Below are 22591 nucleotides of genomic sequence, written 5' to 3'. Positions count from 1 at the left end.
AACAACTTTTCTATTTGAAATGTTACTGAATCTCTTTATTGGACCTTTGTGTGTACTTCCCCCCCCCCCTTCCTGAGTTCTAAGGGAGTACTAATAATACTTAAAAGGGGGAGGCTTACTTAATGTAACTAAAAATGTTCTTTAAAAAGGGAACCTATCACCAGGTGTTTCCCTTGTAAAGTAGGGCCAGCACCTCTAAGCCCTCATATACAGCATACTAGTATGTGCTGTACATAACACAAAAGTGTCTAATATACTCACCTATGGTGTGATCCGGTCCAATGGAAGCCGCTGGTCTTGATCCGGCACCTCCTCTCCTCTTGTTTCATGTGGATGACACATCCTATGCGATCCACAAAGAGTCCTCCATCACGCTGCTCCGCAGTCATACTTCTCTGTCCTGCCGAGGGCAGAGCAAAGTATTGTAATGCGCATGTGCAGGCAAAGGCCAAGGAGCGCTGTTGTATGCGCACTAATACTTGGCTCAACCCTCGGTAGGGCAAAGAGAAGTACGACTGCACAGGAGCACGATGGAGGACACATCCACAAATCAAGGAGGACACATCCGCAATTCAAGGAGGACAACAGTGATCACAATAAGAAAGGAGGAGTCAGATCAAAACCAGCAACACCCATGGAACCAGACCGTAGTGGAGTATAATAAAAGCTATTTTTGGGTTATGCAGGCTGCAGTCGGGACATGTATACAGCATTCTAGAATGTTGTCATATAGGGCTTACAGGTGCTGGCATAAGTCTGTATGGGAAAAAAAACCTGGTGACAGGTTCCCATTATTATTCAAGAAGTAAAAAAAAGTTATGAATTTTTGTAATATTGCAAAATACTTAAAGGGAACCTGTCACCACGTTTTTGGAAGATGGGATAAAAATAGCGTTAAATAGGGGCAGAGGTGGGCGTTACATTAGTGTGTGTGTTATGCGTTTATTACCCACCTAAGTTGCCGAAATAACTTTGCAAAGTCTCCGTTTTCGCCTGTCAATCAGGCTGGTCAGGTCGCATGGGCGTTGTCTTCCCCCAGATTTGGCGTAGTTTTCCGTTGGTGGCGTAGTGGTGTGCGCATGCCCAAAGTCCGGAATCCTCTGCCAGGGGATTTAAAATAGCGCGCTGTTCGTTATTGCATTGGTGATCGGTGGGCGCGGCCATCTTCCTTTGGCCGCGCGTGCGCAGAAGCGGCGCTCTGCTGGCCGCGGCTTCAGGAAAATGGCCGCCGCGATATCCATCTGCGCACGCGCGGCATCCCGCGGCCATTTTCCTGAAGCCGCGGCCAGCAGAGCGCCGCTTCTGCGCACGCGCGGCCAAAGGAAGATGGCCGCGCCCACCGATCACCAATGCAATAACGAACACCGCGCTATTTTAAATCCCCTGGAAGAGGATTCCGGACTTTGGGCATGCGCACACCACTACGCCACCAACGGAAAACTACGCCAAATCTGGGGGAAGACACCACGCCCATGTGACCTGACCAGCCTGATTGACAGGCGAAAACGGAGACTTTGCAAAGTTATTTCGGCAACTTAGGTGGGTAATAAACGCATAACACACACACTAATGTAACGCCCACCTCTGCCCCTATTTAACGCTATTTTTATCCCATCTTCCAAAAACGTGGTGACAGGTTCCCTTTAATTACTGTATTTTGCATCCTTCTCTCCCCACACTATGCACAATGCTGTTTCAAGACCCAATTTATTTATTCTTTTTAGAAGCTCCTTACAAGTGTTGCTTGGTAAGATCCATATACCATGTTCAAGATACAGGAATTTCTCAGTATGAATATGCGGGAGTGGAGCAGAGGAGCTCAGACATGGAGAGTCCAAATCACAGACTGTTTGAATATAGTTTATGGATCTTACAGAGCAGCAGATGAAAGTATCTTCTAAAGGAGTTTGAACTGGGAATTGAAACAACAGTGCAGCATAGTGTTTGGGAGAGAAGGAAGCAAAATAAGGTAAAGTACAAAAGTTCATTACTTTGCAATGTACAGAGAATAATAAAGAACATGTATGACTCTTCAGTGCTTTTACAGTTTTAAAGATCTTTTAAATACAAAATTAACTGAATCATTTGTAACTGGTAGCTGGATTTGGGATATTTTAAATCTACATTTAATTGTTTGCTTGGTTTAGTCAAATACTAAATGCAATCATTTTCAAGGAGTAAAAAAAAAAAAATCAATATATCACATGACTGTATAACAAATTTTACCTAAATGCCAAGTTAGAATTTATAACAAGGAATAAACATAAAACCCTGCACCAAACATGTGGTCAATAAACAAACATTTCAGTAAGATCATTTTCTTGGGATCACCAGATCACAGAGGTGAGGAGTTTGGGGCAGGTAAAGATCCACCTACTGTCTTGGAATTGTGTTGCGTGGCTCCAGTTGTAATCCATGCATACTAGCAATGTGTGCAGATTTTCCACCTCCAAGGATTTAATACAAATAATGAAGCGTGTCCTCCACAAAAGATCGTTTCCCCGAGATTTCTGGGACTACAGCTTTATAGTTCATTGCTAGCAACCTGGGCAAAGCACAGTCTGGAGAGCTTTGTGGCTGAGACATGTTCCTATTTCACAAAACGTAGGTTTGGATCATTCCAATTCTGACAATTTACACGGCCTTCGGAACTCCTGCCCACGCTCATGGATCCATTTATTCGATACTGAAATATAAAGAAATTTGTGATTATACATGACCGTAAACCAAAGCAAATTGTCACATTTTAATTTACAATTTTGTTTCTCCATAAATCAATAGAAATAATTTTTTAATAGCTTATTACAAAAAAAAAAGTCTGTCCCCACACAAACTTGGTTTTTTTTTAACCCCTTACCAACATACTAATACATCATGTCGGCTGCAGCCTCTGACAGCCGCTAGTGAAACGACGCTCCGCCTGCGGCTGTTAGATGTTGACACCGCTACATTTACAGCGCCTGGCCCGGGGCACTGTTCTAACCGCCCATTGGCACCCCAGTGACTCAATCGCGGGATGCCGGTGGATTGCCATGATGGCCAAAGATCTGCTGAAGACCCCCATGTCTGTCATGACAGCGCTCCTATGAAAAAGTGTCCTGACCACAGCCCTGAGCAACTCATTTACAAGGAAAACAGGGATTTATGTGGAATAAGACATCAGATCGCGGATATCAAGATAACATTTTATAAAACTTCGTATGACCTTGGGCTACAAAAATTAACAAAACCAAGTCCTCATATGGCTATGTAGATCTAAACTTTTCAATGTATAAAAAAATTAAATGAAACCATGGTAAAAGTTCAATAAGGTGTTTTCTTTTTCAACTGGGACAACAACACATACCTGCTGTCAATTAACACAATACTCTCCAGATATATGTAATCCATACTCACCCCATTTACTGCCAACTAAAACTGGGCACGCCGCATGCCTTGTGCTGTAATCTCCTTCTCCACTTTCAAAAAGGTTATACCAGAAAACTGCTGTTCCCTGCAAAGAAACACAATTACCGGCAGGTTTATTATTTTGGATACAGATCATACATATACAGTGGGGCAAAAAAGTATTTAGTCAGTCAGCAATAGTGCAAGTTCCACCACTTAAAAAGATGAGAGGCGTCTGTAATTTACATCATAGGTAGACCTCAACTATGGGAGACAAACTGAGAAAAAAAAATCCAGAAAATCACATTGTCTGTTTTTTTATCATTTTATTTGCATATTCTGGTGGAAAATAAGTATTTGGTCAGAAACAAACAATCAAGATTTCTGGCTCTCACAGACCTGTAACTTCTTCTTTAAGAGTCTCCTCTTTCCTCCACTCATTACCTGTAGTAATGGCACCTGTTTAAACTTGTTATCAGTATAAAAAGACACCTGTGCACACCCTCAAACAGTCTGACTCCAAACTCCACTATGGTGAAGACCAAAGAGCTGTCAAAGGACACCAGAAACAAAATTGTAGCCCTGCACCAGGCTGGGAAGACTGAATCTGCAATAGCCAACCAGCTTGGAGTGAAGAAATCAACAGTGGGAGCAATAATTAGAAAATGGAAGACATTCAAGACCACTGATAATCTCCCTCGATCTGGGGCTCCACGCAAAATCCCACCCCGTGGGGTCAGAATGATCACAAGAACGGTGAGCAAAAATCCCAGAACCATGCGGGGGGACCTAGTGAATGAACTGCAGAGAGCTGGGACCAATGTAACAAGGCCTACCATAAGTAACACACTACGCCACCATGGACTCAGATCCTGCAGTGCCAGACGTGTCCCACTGCTTAAGCCAGTACATATCCGGGCCCGTCTGAAGTTTGCTAGAGAGCATTTGGATGGTCCAGAGGAGTTTTGGGAGAATGTCCTATGGTCTGATGAAACCAAACTGGAACTGTTTGGTAGAAACACAACATGTCGTGTTTGGAGGAAAAAGAATACTGAGTTGCATCCATCCAACACCATACCTACTGTAAAGCATTTTGGTGGAAACATCATGCTTTGGGGCTGTTTCTCTGCAAAGGGGCCAGGACGACTGATCCGGGTACATGAAAGAATGAATGGGGCCATGTATCGTGAGATTTTGAGTGCAAACCTCCTTCCATCAGCAAGGGCATTGAAGATGAAATGTGGCTGGGTCTTTCAACATGACAATGATCCAAAGCACACCGCCAGGGCAATGAAGGAGTGGCTTCGTAAGAAGCATTTCAAGGTCCTGGAGTGGCCTAGCCAGTCTCCAGATCTCAACCCTATAGAAAACCTTTGGAGGCAGTTGAAAGTCCATGTTGCCAAGCGAAAAGCCAATAACATCACTGCTCTAGAGGAGATCTGCATGGAGGAATGGGCCAACATACCAACAACAGTGTGTGGCAACCTTGTGAAGACTTACAGAAAACGTTTGACCTCTGTCATTGCCAACAAAGGATATATTACAAAGTATTGAGATGAAATTTTGTTTCTGACCAAATACTTATTTTCCACCATAATATGCAAATAAAATGATAAAAAAACAGACAATGTGATTTTCTGGATTTTTTTTCTCAGTTTGTCTCCCATAGTTGAGGTCTACCTATGATGTAAATTACAGACGCCTCTCATCTTTTTAAGTGGTGGAACTTGCACTATTGCTGACTGACTAAATACTTTTTTGCCCCACTGTATACATACTAAAATTAAATTTAAAGCCTTATTTCAATCAATAATATATGTGAAAATGCACAACTGTATCTGCTTCTTTCTCTGCCAGGACTGATGAATATTCCTTTATGAAATGCTCGATTTTCAGGTAAAATCTGTATTCAATGAAGACGGATTACGACATTACTGAGATAGGAGATGACAGTTACTACTTCTATCTCAGTAATGTCGTAATCGATCTTCATTTAAAAAAAAAAAATGTTTAATTTACGAGTACAATCTGTATTCATTCAATGATCAGTCCTTGCAGATTTTTCTCGTAATTTGTATTACAAAATTTCTGATTCTCATGTGCACTATTGATTTAAGAAATACAAATTAAAAAAATTACGGTTACTCTGTAAAGCATTCTATACTGTTGTGTGCATTTTGCGCCTGAGTGTACAGACAAACGCCAGGCGGTGCTGCCTTAAATACAATAATTAGCACAAAATATCAGAATGGACCTTGGGGGTGCCCCCCACCCCCAAGGTCCGTTCTGTTATTTTCTGCTAATTATTGGGGGGTAATGGGGATAAGGGGAAAGAAAAGAAAAAAACACAAAAAAACACAAACAAAAAAAACAAAACAAAAAAAAAAAAAACACGTGCCACGAAACTAGCCAAGAGCTGACGTGAGAAATAAATTTGCACAGTCTTCTTTTTCCATACACCATGCTGGAAAAACCTATAATTCTGAAACCAATGATACATTGGACTTTAACCCCTTAACGACCTTTGACGCATACGCTGCGTCATGAAAGTCGGTGCCAAAACGACCTATGACGCAGCGTATGCGTCATGGAATGATCGCGTCCCTGCAGATCGGGTGAAGGGGTTAACTCCTATTTTACCCGATCTGCAGGGAGAGGGGGAGTGGTGCTTCAGCCCAGGGGGGGTGGCTTCACCCCCCCGTGGCTACGATCGCTCTGATTGGCTGTTGAAAGTGAAACTGCCAATCAGAGCGATTTGTAATATTTCACCTAAAAAACTGGTGAAATATTACAATCCAGCCATGGCCGATGCTGCAATAACATCGGCCATGGCTGGAAATACTAAAGTGCCCCCCCCCCACACCCACCGATCGCCCCCCCAGTGCTCCGTTAGTCCTCCGGTCCCCTCCGTCCGCCTGCCGGCTCCCCCGTCCTGCTGTCCGCTCCCTCCTTGCTCAGATCCCCCCCCTGTGCTCCGATCACCCCCCCTGTGCTCCGATCCACCCCCCCACCACCCCTTCATACTTACCGATCCTCCCGGTGTCCGGCCGTCTCCTCCCTGGGCGCCGCCATCTTGGAAAATGGCGGGCGCATGCTCAGTGCGCCCGCCGAATCTGCCAGTCGGCAGATTCCTTACAGGTACATTTTGATCGCTGTGGTAGGTTCTATCACAGCGATCAAAATAAAAAAAATAATAAATAACCCCCCCCCCCCCTTTATCACCCCCATAGGGACAATAATAAAATAAAGAATTTTTTTTTTTTTTTTTTTCCACTAGGGTTAGGGTTAGAACTAGGGTTAGAACTAGGGGTAGGGTTAGGGGTAGGGTTAGGGTTACGGGTAGGGTTAGGGGTAGGGTTATGGCATGTGCACACAGAGCGGATCGGCCGCGGATCCGCAGCGGATCGGCCGCGGATCCGCAGCGGATCGGCCGCGGATCCGCAGCGGATTGGCAGCGGATCGGCCGCGGATCCGCAGCGGATCCGCAGCGGATCGGCAGCGGATTGGCAGCGGATTGGCCGCGGATCCGCAGCGGATTGGCAGCGGATCCGCAGCGGATTGGCCGCGGATCCGCAGCGGATTGGCAGCGGATTGGCCGCGGATCCGCAGCGGATTGGCCGCTGCGAATTCGAAGCAGTTTTCCATCAGGTTTACAGTACCATGTACACCTAAGGAAAACCAAATCCGCTGTGCCCATGGTGCGGAAAATTCCGTGCAGAAACGCTGCGTTGTATTTTCCGCAGCATGTCAATTCTTTGTGCGGATTCCGCAGCGTTTTACACCTGTTCCTCAATAGGAATCCGCAGGTGAAATCCGCACAAAAAAACACTGGAAATCTGCTGTAAATCCGCAGGTAAAACGCAGTGCCTTTTACCTGCAGATTTTTCAAAAATCGTGCGGAAAAATCTCACACGAATCCGCAACGTGGGCACATAGCCTTAGTGTTAGGGTTGGAATTAGAGTTAGGGTTGGAATTAGGGCTAGGGTTTGAAATAGGGTTAAGATTAGGCTTGTGGTTAGGGTTACGGATAGGGTTAGGGGTGTGTTGGGGTTACAGTTGTGGTTAGGGTTGGGATTAGGGTTACGGTTGGGATTAGGGTTAGGATTAGGGTTGGAATTAGGGTTACGGGTGTGTTGCGGTTAGGGTTGTGGGTAGGGGTGTGTTGGGGTTAGGGTTGTGATTAGGGTTATGGCTACAGTTGGGATTAGGATTAGGGGTGTGTTGGGGTTAGTGTTGAAGTTAGAATTGAGGGGTTTCCACTGTTTAGGCACATCAGGGGTCTCCAAACGCAACATGGCGCCACCATTGATTCCAGCCAATCTTGCGTTCAAAAAGTCAAATGGTGCTCCCGCCCTTCCAAGCCCCGACGTGCGCCCAAACAGTGGTTTACCCCCACATTTGGGGTACCAGCGTACTCAGGACAAACTGGGCAACAACTGTTGGGGTCCAATTTCTCCTGTTACCCTTGCAAAAATAAAAAATTACTTGCTAAAACATAATTTTTGAGGAAAGAACAATTATTTTTTATTTTCACGGCTCTGCGTTATAAACTTCTGTGAAGCACTTGGGGGTTGAAAGTGCTCACCACACATCTAGATAAGTTCCTTCGGGGGTCTAGTTTCCAAAATGGGGTCACTTGTGGGGTGTTTCTACTGTTTAGGCACATCAGGGGCTCTGCAAATGCAATGTGACGCCCGCAGACCATTCCATCAAAGTCTGCATTTCAAATGTCACTACTTCCCTTCCGAGCCCTGACGTGCGCCCAAACAGTGGTTTACCCCCACATATGGGGTATCAGCGTACTCACAACAAACTGGGCAACAAATATTGGGGTCCAAATTCTCCTGTTACCCTTGTGAAAATAAAAAATTGCTTGCTAAAACATCTTTTTTGAGGAAAGAAAAATGATTTTTTATTTTCACGGCTCTGCGTTGTAAACTTCTGTGAAGCACTTGGGGGTTGAACGTGCTCACCACACATCTAGATAAGTTCCTTGGGGGGTCTAGTTTCCAAAATGGGGTCACTTGTGGGGGGTTTCTACTGTTTAGGCATATCAGGGGCTCTGCAAACGTAACATGATGCCCGCAGACCATTCCATCAAAGTCTGCATTCCAAAACGTCACTACTTCCCTTCCGAGCCCCGGCATGTGCCCAAACAGTGGTTTACCCCCACATATGGGGTATCAGCGTACTCAGGAGAAACTGGACAACAACTTTTGGGGTCCAATTTCTCCTGTTACTCTTGCAAAAATAAAAAATTCTGGGCTAAAAAAATATTTTTGAGGAAAGGAAACATTTATTATTTTCACGGCTCTGCATTATAAACTTCTGTGAAGCACTTGGGGGTTCAAAGTGCTCACCACACATCTAGATAAGTTCCCTTGGGGGTCTAGTTTCCAAAATGGAGTCACTTGTGGGGAGTTCCTACTGTTTAGGCACATCAGGGGCTCTGCAAACGCAACATGATGCCCGCAGAGCATTCCATCAAAGTCTGCATTTCAAAACGTCACTACTTCCCTTCCGAACCCCGACGTGTGCCAAAACAGTGGTTTACCCCCACATATGGGGTATCAGCGTACTCAGGAGAAACTGGACAACAACTTTTGGGGTCCAATTTCTCCTGTTACTCTTGCAAAAATAAAAAAATTCTGGGCTAAAAAAATATTTTTGAGGAAAGGAAACACATTTTTTATTTTCACGGCTCTGCGTTATAAACTTCTGTGAAGCACTTGGGGGTTCAAAGTGCTCACCACACATCTAGATTAGTTCCTTGGGAGGTCTAGTTTCCAAAATGGGGTCACTTGTGCGGGAGCTCCAATGTTTAGGCACACAGGGGCTCTCCAAACGCGACATGGTGTCCGCTAATGATTGGAGCTAACTTTCCATTCAAAAAGCCAAATGGCGTGCCTTCCCTTCCGAGCCCTGCCGTGCGCCCAAACAGTGGTTTACCCCCACATATGGGGTATCAGCGTACTCAGGACAAATTGGACAACAACGTCCGTGGTCCAGTTTCTCCTTTTACCGCTGGGAAAATAAAAAAATTGTTGCTAAAAGATCATTTTTGTGACTAAAAAGTTAAATGTTCATTTTTTACTTCCATGTTGCTTCTGCTGCTGTGAAACACCTGAAGGGTTAATAAACTTCTTGAATGTGGTTTTGAGCACCTTGAGGGGTGCAGTTTTTAGAATGGTGTCACTTTTGGGTATTTTCAGCCATATAGAACCCTCACAATGACTTCAAATGTGAGGTGGTCCCTAAAAAAAATGGTTTTGTAAATTTTGTTGTAAAAATAAGAAATCACTGGTCAAATTTTAACCCTTATAACTTCCTAGCAAAAAAAAAAATGTTTCCAAAATTGTGCTGATGTAAAGTAGACATGTGGGAAACGTTATTTATTAACTATTTTGTGTCACATAACTCTCTGGTTTAACAGAATAAAAATTCAAAATGTGAAAATTGCGAAATTTTCAAATTTTTTGCCAAATTTCCGTTTTTTTCACAAATAAACTCAGAAATTATCGACCTAAATTTACCACTAACATGAAGCCCAATATGTCACGAAAAAACAATCTCAGAATCGCTAGGATCCGTTGAAGCGTTCCTGAGTTATTACCTCATAAAGGGACACTGGTCAGAATTTCAAAAAACGGCAAGGTCATTAAGGCCAAAATAGGCTGGGTCATGAAGGGGTTAATTAGTGTTGTGATACCAAGATGCCTCAGTAGCATGGAATATCCCTTTTCCTTAACAATGATGTGTACTCCTTCGTGAAATGCACAGACACTAAAGTATTCATGGCCCCGGATACCTTTTTAGGGTAGACTGCAGCTCCTACTTCGGGAAAGACTGTAGCGCCACCTGCTGCCACGTCACTCATCTGCAAGTACATTTTATGGACAGATTACAGATCTAGAAAGATTTTACAGGTGAAAATGAAATTTGAGGACAAGACAAACACAATGACCATATGTCTGCTAAGCTTGGGGATACACTTTAAGGCCCATTTAGCCGGGCCTATATAGCCACATGGCAATTAGTGGCCTATTCAAACAACCCAATAGAAAAATAAAAAATGTCCAGGTTTGAGAGCAAAGGCTGCAGTTACTGTATGTGCCTGCAGCCTTCTGTGACAGTGTGCTCTGTGCAGGCTGATTTGAACCCCCGATATTGCTAGTGCGAGTGGGTGGTCACACGACGGCACGGATGTGATACACAGTCATGTGCTGACTAGACGTGTTCCAATTCTCTCAGTTCGCTTCTATTGAGAGACATTGGATGAGACTAGACGGCCGGTGATCACAGATACAAATGGCGTCCATGTGGTCATGTAACAGCGCACACCGGCAATACTGAGAAATCCAGAGTGTGCACTGCGTGCGTTCATGATTCAGAAGTCGACATTCACACAGTATGACTGCAGATTTTGCGCTCAATTTTAGACAACCCCTTAAACAATCAAAAGATATCCATCAGGTGGGGACTGTAATATAAAGGCCATAGTCACGCAACACTATTGTGCTTCCAAAAAAAGTGTTCCAAAGGTGTAGGCAGTATGGAGGCACGGCACGTGGTGTTATTGGCACCTACAGATCTACAGCCTGCTGCCATAATGGATAAACTGAGACTAGCAACTTACATAAAACAACCAGGTGGCAATTCTGTTGCCTGTACCAAGCTCTTTAAAAGCATCCGGTTCGTCTTTCTGTGGAACACACAAGAATAGGTTAGTGGACTATCAGCTTAAGGAGTTGTCCGAGCATCATGCACTCGCTGTATCACTGGAAAATATGAAGAATGATTTAGCATCCAGGATGTACGGACATGTGGTTTATACAGTCATCAGGTTACGGACGTTCAGATACATGCTCAGACAAACACTTCACATTAATTAAGAATTAGCATCAATGTACTACGTTCAGAGAGAAGAAATAGTCTAAACTCCGACTGATGTATTGTTCATAAAATCTAATCCCATTCTAGAAAACCACCACGAGTTCAATCGAGAAAAATTAATGGCTACAAATGCATTCTTCCCAATGCAACAACCATAAAGGCTTTGTCAGCATTTTGACTATTATTTGTCCATTTTATTCTTGGTGGTTTTAGAAATTGCTCTACTGAGACAGATTAAATGACCAATATTAAGATTTATGCTGACACACAAGTATGGTGGCATCACTGAAACCAGCAGTCCCATCGGCTTCAGCTCAAGTAGTGAATACCACAAGCTATTGCGGTAATCAGAGCCCGAAGATGGAAGTGCAGCTTGCAGGACCCCAGAGCGTTACTTGCCCGTGCAAAGTCAAAGTGGGGTTCATATTGTCCTCCCATGCCATAATTTGCCACCTGAAAGAGATAAAGAAAACAATACATGGGAATATTTATCTGTCCTCTAAAAGATACACTTACCCTTCCAAAATCAAAGTGGGGCTCATATTGGCCTCCAACACCATAGTTGGCCACCTATGAGAAGAACACAGTGACGAATGAGAATGGATAGACTTTTGTGTTACATTCCCCACGTTGAATCTTTAGGAACAGTTGTGAAGATGGAATTCAGCAGGAGGCGAGTAACATGCAGAACGGTGAAAGGTCTTTTACAGGATAGGTCAGACACATGGGGCCCTTGGATCAGAACTGTCCATAACCAGCAAATTGATCCTCTACCCTAAATCTGAATAGGTGTGAAACAAACCTGAGAGAAATATCAGAAAGTAGTTTATATGTCCCCCACCCACCAATAAATATGAAATTTCCCACCATACACTAAAACTGCTCCTATTGTTCATACAAGTGATTCTACTGAAAGCACAACCAAGCTGGAATTGTTAGGGATGAGCAAACACAAAGTGTAAAGTTTGGGGTTTATACAAGACGTCTAGAGTCCGATGCCAAACACAAACTTTTCTGGAAGTCAGTTTTACTGTTTGGGTTTGGTGCCAAATGAAGTTTGCTGAACGGCTGCGCGGCAGCTCTGGGCCTAGCTGGTTTGATGCACATCCCTTGACTGGCGCATGTGCTGAATTTGGTGGTGCAGAGCTTCCTGAAACACTTACCTCGATAGGTCAGAGCTGCCGCTGGAAGTGCAGGCCATCTGTGTGCGCTTTAGGCATCCTCACCCTGCTGCGGGCGTCACTCCTGCCTTCCCGCTCACCATCTTATATGTGTCGTACCCACAAGGTGGAACGCCACTTTGCATATGCTGGAGAGACTGGGCATGCGGGAATATAAGCGCACGCTAGTAGACCAAACTACTGATGTCATCCCCACCTGACAGGGGGGCTCAGTAAAAGAACAAGGCTGAGGAGGAGGAAGTCGCCAACACATCTGGGGCACAGGTGCCACCTCGGAAGGGGGGGTTAGCCTGGCCGAAATGTGGAAAACGCCACAGCATCTGGCTGGTGGTGGCTACCTCCTCCTCAGCCTCTTTCACCTCCACTTGGATCTCTGCCTCCTGGCTCATGATTATTATTTTTTATTCTATGTTATTGTAAGTAATTTCCCTATCCACATTTGTCTGCATGGCAATTTTCCTGTCCTTACCCCCATTGTGCAGCCCCCTAGCCCTTACTACAACCATTTTACAGCCATTTTAAAGCCCTACCGTTCCAGTCCCCATTGATTTCTACTGGGTTCGGGGTCAAATTCTGATGCCCGAACCAAATTTTGACTACAGTTCGGTCAAACCCAAACATCTCCAGGTCCGCTCATCCCTAGTAATTGTACAACTATGCATATGAAGGGACAATACAGAAATCTTTCTAATGATCTTTTCACATCTAGGCCTGCAACAATGACACGGGGCATCCCCTACATTATTTCCTCTACATAGAGGAAAGGTGGCAAATCTTTACTGTGCAAGCACTGAGACAAAAATCTTCAGTTATACTGAAAAATAATCGCAAAAAAAGCATCCTTAAAAATAAGGAAGAGAAAAGATCATTTGGCATTCTTAGTTTGTTCTTGACCTCATTGTGTGTTTACAACATGCACCACATGTCTCATATGTAATGAACGCCAAGGAATACAAGATACACAATGACATGTGCAAGAGACTGATTCTTTATGAATCTTGTGTGAGCACCTGCAGATACAAGACTGTGTGTGAACGCGTTTGTGGCAATTTCTGAATAAACACATATTGCACAACAAGGGGACAGTTGGGAGCAATAGGTGATTGAACAGCTGCAGGAAGCTTGCACAAGCCAAGGGTACTTTTTTTTTTTTTAACAATTTTTTATTATCACAGTAAATCCTTTTAAACATTTTCATCAACATACCTGTAGTTCCTCTGCAGTAGACATATCTAGACCTGTTAATTCTTGTATTCTTGCATTAATGCGAGCAATGACAGGGTCCTCATAGCTAGACAGCCAAGCACTGGTGTAAATGGAAGCACATGGGCATGGATTAGTATTCTGGTCAGATACAGAGGAGTTGTACAGCCTCATTGAACATGCACAGCGCTAGTGATTTAGTGCCCTGGAGACAGGTCAGCAATGCTGCTCCGCACACAGGACTGTATACGAGTAGGCCGGTTACCATGCATTAGAGAACCATCACCACAGTGAACCGCAATGCACATGGCCGAACCATGGGATGCTGGCTGCCTGCAATAATGTAAGCATACAGTATTCATGGGACAATCTCCCAACGAGAAGCTAACAATCATGCCTTACTGCAGTAAACCTAATGACCTAGACAGGAGTAGATAGAAGTGATACATCCTGCCACAATGAAGTTTGTATTTAATGGTCTAGGCTTATGAAGGGCCTCAAAAGCGCAATACGTCATTACATACAACGTGTGCTGGTTAAAAAGCAACAGAGCCCAACTATCAGGACACAGACATTCTCATGTATACAAGATATATAAGAAAAAGAGTAGCGGGCACCGCATATATAGGTCAGGGATCAACGATATGCATATAGAAAGACAATAGAAATAAGAAAGGAAAAAAGATACCGATGGGATCAACCTTAGAAAATAATTTTTATTTGTACAAAATACAACAGGGCAAGACACAATGTCAAAAACATTTAAAAGCCAAAAAGGACATGGCTAGTAGGCCATATAGACCCCCCAGGCAGATAGAAAAATATTATTTAGGCACCTAGTAACGTATCAATTATCCAGACAATAGGTGTACAACAATAAAGACCAATCTGCTACCAGCTATACCTTGTAATACCTAGACATAATATTTGGATTATAATGGTTTAACACATATTAAGTGCAAATACCACATTATAGGCATATTTACCAGAATTGCTGTGCAGAAATGAGAGTCAAAAAGTAACAGGACACCACCCGAGAACCTGTAACCGTAACACATGCTGTGGTTCAAAGCCCTAAAGGTCTGGAAGGTCAAATGAGAGTGCGGTGACCAATAATCAGGTGCTAGCCCTAGGGGGAGAAGAAGAACTCACAGACATTCTCCCCACTGTAGAATATCACTCATCGGTTTCTAGGACTCCCACAAACTACAATTGAGATATCCATGTACACGGCCAGCCACGTTGTTGCCCCTTTTCTGGAGTGCCAAACAGAAGATGAAATCTCAATTTTCCTGGTAAAAGGGAGTCACAGAAATGGAACCTCAGCGTAGAGACATTTCGGGCTGATCCTTTCAGAAGTTTCATTCTGGCCCTGAGAACTCTACAGTATGGTCATAGACCAAGAAAGGTTGTGTAACCCTAGTTCAAAGGGTTTTGACAGACTAAAGTTTTGTACATTGAAAAGTTAAAACATTTTCCAATTTAAGTCATCTTTGAAAAGCATTTCAGAAAAACCCTCACTGCCGACAGTTTGCTTTAAATACACTGCCTTACTGCCGCTGCTCCCAGGGTTTTGAGCTAAACGGCTAAGTTGACGTCATGAGTCACTGAGCTCTCTGATTGGCTGCAGTGCCATCGATGTGATGTCAGCACTGCAGGCAATCACCAGGTGCAGCTCCAAAGATCGCGCTGGACCCGGGAAAAGTGAGCAAAGAGGTTAGTTTATTAACCCAAACTGCACAGGTTGTGAACGGATTTTAAAACCAGAAAACCCTTTTAACCTTCAATGCACATACAGGCATACTGATCGAAGCGGCAAGCGAAACGTACGTTGGAGTGGTGTGTGCGGGGCAGCGGCGTCCTGATACTGGTTGGTAATTGCACTAATTTTCATGGGTACTTTATATTGGCAGCAATTGTGATCTTGGGTATAACTATTTTTGGTGATATTCTTTGGATTTATGCACTTACTATTACTTTGTGTTACACATTTGAATCTAGTTTTGCATGTATTTTGAGGAATTTACACTTGGCACTTTTGATTATATTAATTGGGATAAATTATATTACACACATATATAGTTTTTACCACTGGATTTGCTTTATTTTATTTTTTTTATATATATTATCACATATTTTCTATGAATTATTTATTTTTGCCAATTAATTATATTATAATATTGCATATATTCGTATTATTAATATTATTTGTGCCAATCAGTTTTGGGTATGCCCTGCCCTGCGCATACATAGGTTTCAACAAATTTTGATCTCCACAAACCGCATTTACAGGAGATATATATACACATTTTTTATATTTTATATATATTTTAAAAAAAAATTATTAATTGCTTTTAATTATTTTTTCTTGTCAATATAATAAAGATTTCAAGCATATGAATTGTTGTGGTGATATAATTGTGGTTCTGTTAAAATAAAATTGATATTTTGTTTTTAAAAAATTTTTTTGGGGGGCGTGGCTTCGGGCGCTGCAGATGGCAGTCGTGTGAGTGCTCAGCTCCTGTGATACTACCCATTGAAGCGACTTACAACTCGACACAGAGGTTTTTTCCTCACATTTTTTATTAAAAATGTTCCCTTTTTAAATGGGATCATTTTGGACACCAAGAACGTGAATTTTGGTTCAGTAATATTTGAACTGTGTCCCTCTGAAGGGAGCGGAGCCGGAGCCTGAGGTGATTTACAGCCTGTGTCCAAAATGTATGCTGCTGAAGCATGAAAACTAGTGTGATGGCAGACTTCACAGAAGACTAAGAATACACCCGGTATTTATCCTGTCATTGTCAGTACTGTTGTGCCTGTGAATCTGGGCTTTTCTGTTGTTGTGAGGAAAGACGCTGCTGTGGAGAGAACGGTGAGGCGCTGAAGTGGGAGGCGCCATAGTGCGGCAACAGAGAATACAGACAGCTCCTGAGAGACTACGGATTGGTAACAGTAAATTTAATTTACAAAGCGACTATTCAGTAACACTAAAAGTGAATGCTGGATCTCTGCAGTATAAGAGCAGGACCCCAGACTAATAAATGACTCCTGGCTCTATCATTGACTTTCTCTTAATATTCTTAATTGAAGCTACTGGGATTGTGTTTACCCGTTGTACCTAGAAAGGAACTGGAGTTTTGACAGCGGGGAAGCTACAGAGACTCACCAACTTGTGTGTGAACTCGGATAATTCAGCACTAGACATTTAAAGTCCCTGGTTATATTAGAAGAGTTGCAGGACAATATTGCAATTTAAAATATAGATCAAGCTTGTAGATAGAGCTCCTTGATAACAGAATATTAAGAAGGTACCGGAATATGCTGCTCTCATATACTACTCTCATGTACTCTCATATATATGCTAATCTCATATTGACAGAGTGGGTAAGGTAATATAAGGTGCTCTCTTACTAAGTGCTGGTAGAAGATATTGAGTTCATTCTACTGTTATTCAGGTGAATAATTTCTAGTTCCTTATACCGAAGGAGGTAATACCTAGGTGGACAAAAATATTGCAGAACATTTGGTACTTATATGCACACCGACGGAAAAGTGTATAAGATTGTGTGAGTTTGCTAACAATAAGTGGTCTTAAAATAGACAGGAGATTAAACCTACTATATAGTTTAACAGCTCATAGACCTGCGCTTAAGATCTATCATTTTTGAGTGGTTATATAAACAAAATACTAAGCTTCATTATGGAATCAGGTGGAGCTAGACCTAAATCTTCTAATAAAACAGGAGAACACTCTACTAATAGAGCAAAAAACTCAAAAGGGAAAGAAACCCCACAACAACTAACATTGAACACTACTGAAGATGCACAAAATTTGCTAAGCTCTCCAAGGTCTAAAGAGGAATCGTTTATTAAGCCAGCCAAATTTTCCTCAATACCCATTTTTAATAAAACCTCAAAAAAGGGAAATGATATGAATCACACAGTGTTAAAATCCTGTCCTCAAAGTACTACTAATGGACAAAATGATGCTACTTTGGAGATCAACACATCTGAAAGTATGGATCTTTCAAACACTACTAAAAGGAAAGGTTCAGACTCCAGAGCCCCAGATAAGAACTTCTTAAATGCTGATTCAGATAGCTTATTGGACAAGTTCTCCCCCAACAGAAGTCCAAATAAACAATGTCCCAAAAAAATATGCTCAGAGCTTACTAGTCCACCAGACACTCCATTCCCTGTTATAAGTTATGAGGATTTTCTCTCCTCAGATAGACAAGTAAAGGCCCCGTCTCACATAGCGATTTACCAACGATCACGACCAGCGATACGACCTGGCCGTGATCGTTGGTAAGTCGCTGTGTGGTCGCTGGGGAGCTGTCACACAGACAGCTCTCTCCAGCGACCAACGATCAGGGGAACGACTTCGGCATCGTTGAAACTGTCTTCAACGATGCCGAAGTCCCCCTGCAGCACCCGGGTAACCAGGGTAAACATCGGGTTACTAAGCGCAGGGCCACGCTTAGTAACCCGATGTTTACCCTGGTTACCAAAAAAAACAAACAGTACATACTCACCATCTGATGTCCGTCAGGTCCCTCGCCGTCCGCTTCCTGCTCTGACTGAGATCCGGCCGTACAGTGAGAGCAGAGCGCAGCGGTGACGTCACTGCTGTGCTGTGCTCTCACTGTACGGCCGGATCTCAGTCAGAGCAGGAAGCGGACGGCGAGGGACCTGACGGACATCAGATGGTGAGTATGTACTGTTTTTTTGTTTTTACATTTACGCTGGTAACCACGGTAAACATCGGGTTAATAAAGCGCGGCCCTGCGATGTCAGCGGGATCTCAACGACCAAAAAAAGGTCCAGGCCATTCCGACACGACCAGCGATCTCGCAGCAGGGGCCTGGTCGCTGGTACGTGTCACACATAGCGAGATCGCTACTGAGGTCGCTGTTGCGTCACAAAACTTGTGACTCAGCAGCGATCTCGCTAGCGATCTCGCTATGTGAGACGGGGCCTTAACAGAAGGCTTTATGGCCAGACTATGCAAATCTTTCCATGACTCCATTAAGGTTTCAAAGCTCAAAACAAAACACTCCAGGAAATGCAGAGTTCTTTCTCTCAAAGATTAGAAGACAATGAAAAAAGAATCTCAGAGGTCGAGACAAAAACTAATTACCTCTTAGATGAAAACACTGTCTTTAAACAAGAAATTCGCACTCTGAAGATCAAACTTACAGACTTAGAAGACGGGAACAGACGCAATAATTTAAAAATAAGGTGGGTTTCTGAAAGCATAATGCAGAACGATCTCTCTAGTTACGTTAAAAATCTATTTAAAAAAGCTATCCCAAGATTATCGGATGTAGACCTCACCATAGACAGGATCCATAGGCTCCCACGACCAAAGAATATTGCTCCAGACAAACCAAGGGACATAATATTACATATGCATTTTTTTGAAACCAAGCAAAAAATACTGAGTTATATTAGAGATAGGGGTACTTTCCCAGACCCGTATGTAAATATAAAAATCTTTGCCGACCTTTCCAAAGCGACGATTGAGGCTAGAAGGGATTTTAGAGAGGTTACCACAAAACTGAGATCTATAGGAGTATTATATAGATGGGGATTCCCCACAAAAATCCTGGTTTGGCACAGGGGCAAAAATACTCCATTATACACTCCGGAAGAAGGAATGCGTTTTATTTCTTCCCTTCAGGGGGTCCACAATAATATAGATAATGGCTGAAGCTCTAAATTAATGGATACCTTGTTTCAATCTGATTCCTCAAATAATAGTGGTTGCCATTTTTATTCAACAAATAGTTCAGTTTAACTAATAGATGGGTATGTCACAGGTTCGTGCCCATTTTCTTTTGCCCCCAAAGTAGGAGAGACATCACTTTAGGTGATATCCTCCAGGGGAATTCACGAATTTGTATTTGTTCTGATTCTTTCATTTTCTTCTTTCTTTTTTTCTTAATGATAAGTTTACTTTTCTTTGTTCTCATTTTTAGCTACTATTGTGTTATCAGAAGAGCCTAGAGTATTCCACATGAAATTAAAAGTTCTCTCATATAATGTTAAAGGTCTAAATAGCTCATACAAACGATTTATCACTTGGAAGGAACTTAAAAATTACCTGGCTGATATCACTTGCTTGCAAGAAGTAAGATTTGCAAGAGATAATCATCCACTATTTCAACATAAGAACTATCCCCACATTTTCAAATCATTACGAGAAAACAAGAGGGCGGGGGTTATCACTCTGGTTAATAATAATGTCCCATTCCAATTGATAAATGAAGTGATTGACCCGCTGGGAAGGTTCCACATCCTCATAGCCAACTTAAATTCTAAGGTCTGCACAATCGTAAATGTCTATGCACCAAATAGACGACACATCCATTTTTTTAATAAGCTAATAAAAAAGGTCAATGAGGTCAGGAGAGGAGATTTGATAATAGCAGGGGACTTTAATGTGGTGCCAGATGCTCTTGGACTCCTCTTCGGTACGCCGACAATCGCAGTCCCTTAATAATTGGATCAATAAAAATGAACTGTTTGACGTATTTCGCTGTCTCAACGCGTCTTCCAGGGGGAATTTACATTTTACTCTACAGTCCATAAATCATTTTCGAGAATTGACTTGTTTCTGACCAATATATTTTCGCTATCCAAATTTACAAAAATTGACGTATTAGATAAATCCTTTTTTGGACCACTCCCCAATTATGGGTGAATTTATTCTCGGACCCTCCCTCAATAATACCTTTCTATGGAAATCGAATCCAACCCTTTTTAAAATTCCTGAATACAAGGAAATCATAGATAAGACAATAGCCAATTATTTCAAAGAAAACTCATCAGAGGGCATAGACCCGTTTGTCCTATGGTGTGCACATAAGGCAGTATTGAGGGGTTGCCTGATCCAACTTTCATCCAGGCTTAAAGAAAAACAGGGAAGTGATTACCTCCCTGCAGTCTCAAATAAGTTTTTCTGTAAATTCTCTTTTATTTTTAACAACTCCCTCCTCAGAAATCCACCGGGAGATTCTAGACTTAAGGCAAAAACTCAAGGAAGCCATTCTCGCCGAGTACGACGCCGTAATAAGCCTCAAAATTCAATTATTATTCAGCAACTAACAAACCAACTAAACACATGATGGATAGATTGAAACAAGACCGCATAAGGAAAAGGATACTTAAAATTAAAACACCCTCAGGGGTCAATAAAAACCCACCCCTCAGAAATAGCAAACGTCTTTGCAGACTTTTTCTACAAACTTTATAATCTAAATCAGTACCCTTTAACTCCTACCCCAGATATGGAATCAATAAACTCCTTCCTATCTGACCTTAATCTCCCACAGTTAGAGCCCTCTGATTTGGTATCCTTGAATCGGCCTTTCAAAATAGAAGAAATTACAAATGTTATCAATAAACTCAAATCCCAAAAATCGCCTGGGCCGGATGGGTTCACAAACGACTATTTCAAGACTTTCTCTCACATAATCACCCCTCAATTACAACTCACCCCTCAATTACAACTCTTATTTGATCACGCTTCCACAACTGGAACCTTCCCCAGAGAAATGCTACAAGCCAACATTATTATTCCTAAAGATAAGGAGGATTCAGACAGGGTCCAAAACTACAGGCCTATATCCTTAATGGGGATATCAAAATCTATTCCAAAATTTTAGCCGATCGAATGAAAAATTTTCTTCCCTCACTCATTAAAGATGACCAAATCGGGTTTATCACAGGAAGGCAGGCTTCAGATGGCACAAGAAGGATATTAAATATATTAAACATAGTTAAATCCCTGAATACCCCCTCACTTTTTGTAACCTTAGACACAGAAAAGGCCTTTGATAGAATTAATTGGGATTACCTCAAAGCAACTTTATTTAAATTCGGATTCAATGATAAATTTATATCTTCCATTTTTGCACTATACTCAGACCCAAATGCCAAAGTTTATACCAATAACCATCTTTCTAAATTGTTCCCCATAACAAATGGCACAAGACAGGTGTGCCCCTTATCACCTTTGCTCTTTGCCCTGGCAATGGAGCCATTGGCTGAAAAGGTTCGATTAAATAATTCAATTACGGGATTTAATACTCCACACCGCCAGCATAAAATTACCTTATTCGCTGATGATATCTTTTTAACAATTAAGGATCCTTTAAAATCAATTACTGCCCTTAAATCAGATTTGGACTCCTTTTTGAAAATTTCATACTTTAAAATCAATCCTCAGAAGTCTAAAATCCTACCCGTTTGCCTCAACCATAACTTAACCCAAGAAATTAAACAGCATACTAATTATCTATGGGAAGACAAAGATCGCGTATTTAGGAATCACACTAACAAATAAATTCCACTTGTTAATCCCTACGAATATAGACAACCTGACTAAAACCATATCCAAAGACTTTGCCCGCTTTAAATTCTTAAACTTGTCTCCATTAGGTAAAATTCTGGTGGTGAAATCCATCATTTTGCCAAAAATTCTATACTTATTTCGAACCCTTCCTCTGATGATTCATTCCTCCTCCTTAATAAAGATACAAAACCTAATAAAATCCTTTATTTGGAATAACAGAAAGGCGAGGGTAGCTAACGACGTTCTTTACAAAAAGAAAAGCAGGGGAGGCATTGCCTTGCCAAATATCCTGGCCTATTACCAGGCTTCTATGATTAGGCATAGCCAAAACTGGTTTTCTGACAATTCCCATGTAGCCTGGCTGGACCTAGAAATAACTCAAAACAATAATACTTCTTTACAAGACTCCTTTTTTAGATATTTACTAGGACCAGTTCAAAAGGAGCATCATCAACCCATTTTTCAAGAAGTTTTGTCAATATGGAAGTCACTGACTAGGCCGGGGAGGGGAGGTTCGAGGCTAAGTCAAATTAAGAACTGTCCCATGTCTTTAATAGCTATAAT

At 42.2% G+C, this 22591-nt stretch overlaps 1 protein-coding gene across 4 annotated transcripts in view; it reads right to left on the bottom strand.

Annotated features, from left to right (window-relative positions):
- Nucleotides 1-2062: 2062 nt before the first annotated feature.
- Nucleotides 2063-22591, bottom strand: part of P4HA1 (prolyl 4-hydroxylase subunit alpha 1) — a 90224-nt gene continuing 69695 nt past the window's right edge. Inside the window, exons 10-15 of one of the 4 annotated variants that reach the window (XM_077259118.1) lie at nucleotides 13669-13768; nucleotides 11798-11851; nucleotides 11025-11090; nucleotides 10197-10265; nucleotides 3397-3493; nucleotides 2063-2686 (exon numbers count right to left, since the gene is read on the bottom strand). In XM_077259118.1, coding sequence (XP_077115233.1) covers nucleotides 2616-2686; nucleotides 3397-3493; nucleotides 10197-10265; nucleotides 11025-11090; nucleotides 11798-11851; nucleotides 13669-13768 — 457 coding nt within the window. In that variant the 3' untranslated portion in view covers nucleotides 2063-2615. Of the gene's footprint in view, nucleotides 2687-3396; nucleotides 3494-10196; nucleotides 10266-11024; nucleotides 11091-11463; nucleotides 11735-11797; nucleotides 11852-13668; nucleotides 13769-22591 lie in introns of those variants that run through there. The other 3 variants (XM_077259119.1, XM_077259121.1, XM_077259120.1) reach the window with 3 other exon arrangements.

The sequence above is a fragment of the Ranitomeya variabilis genome, chromosome 4, assembly GCF_051348905.1.
Source record: "Ranitomeya variabilis isolate aRanVar5 chromosome 4, aRanVar5.hap1, whole genome shotgun sequence".
NCBI lineage: Eukaryota > Metazoa > Chordata > Amphibia > Anura > Dendrobatidae > Ranitomeya > Ranitomeya variabilis.
The sequence above is the reverse complement of the archived record's forward strand: the minus strand, read 5'-3'. Positions and strand labels throughout refer to the sequence as shown.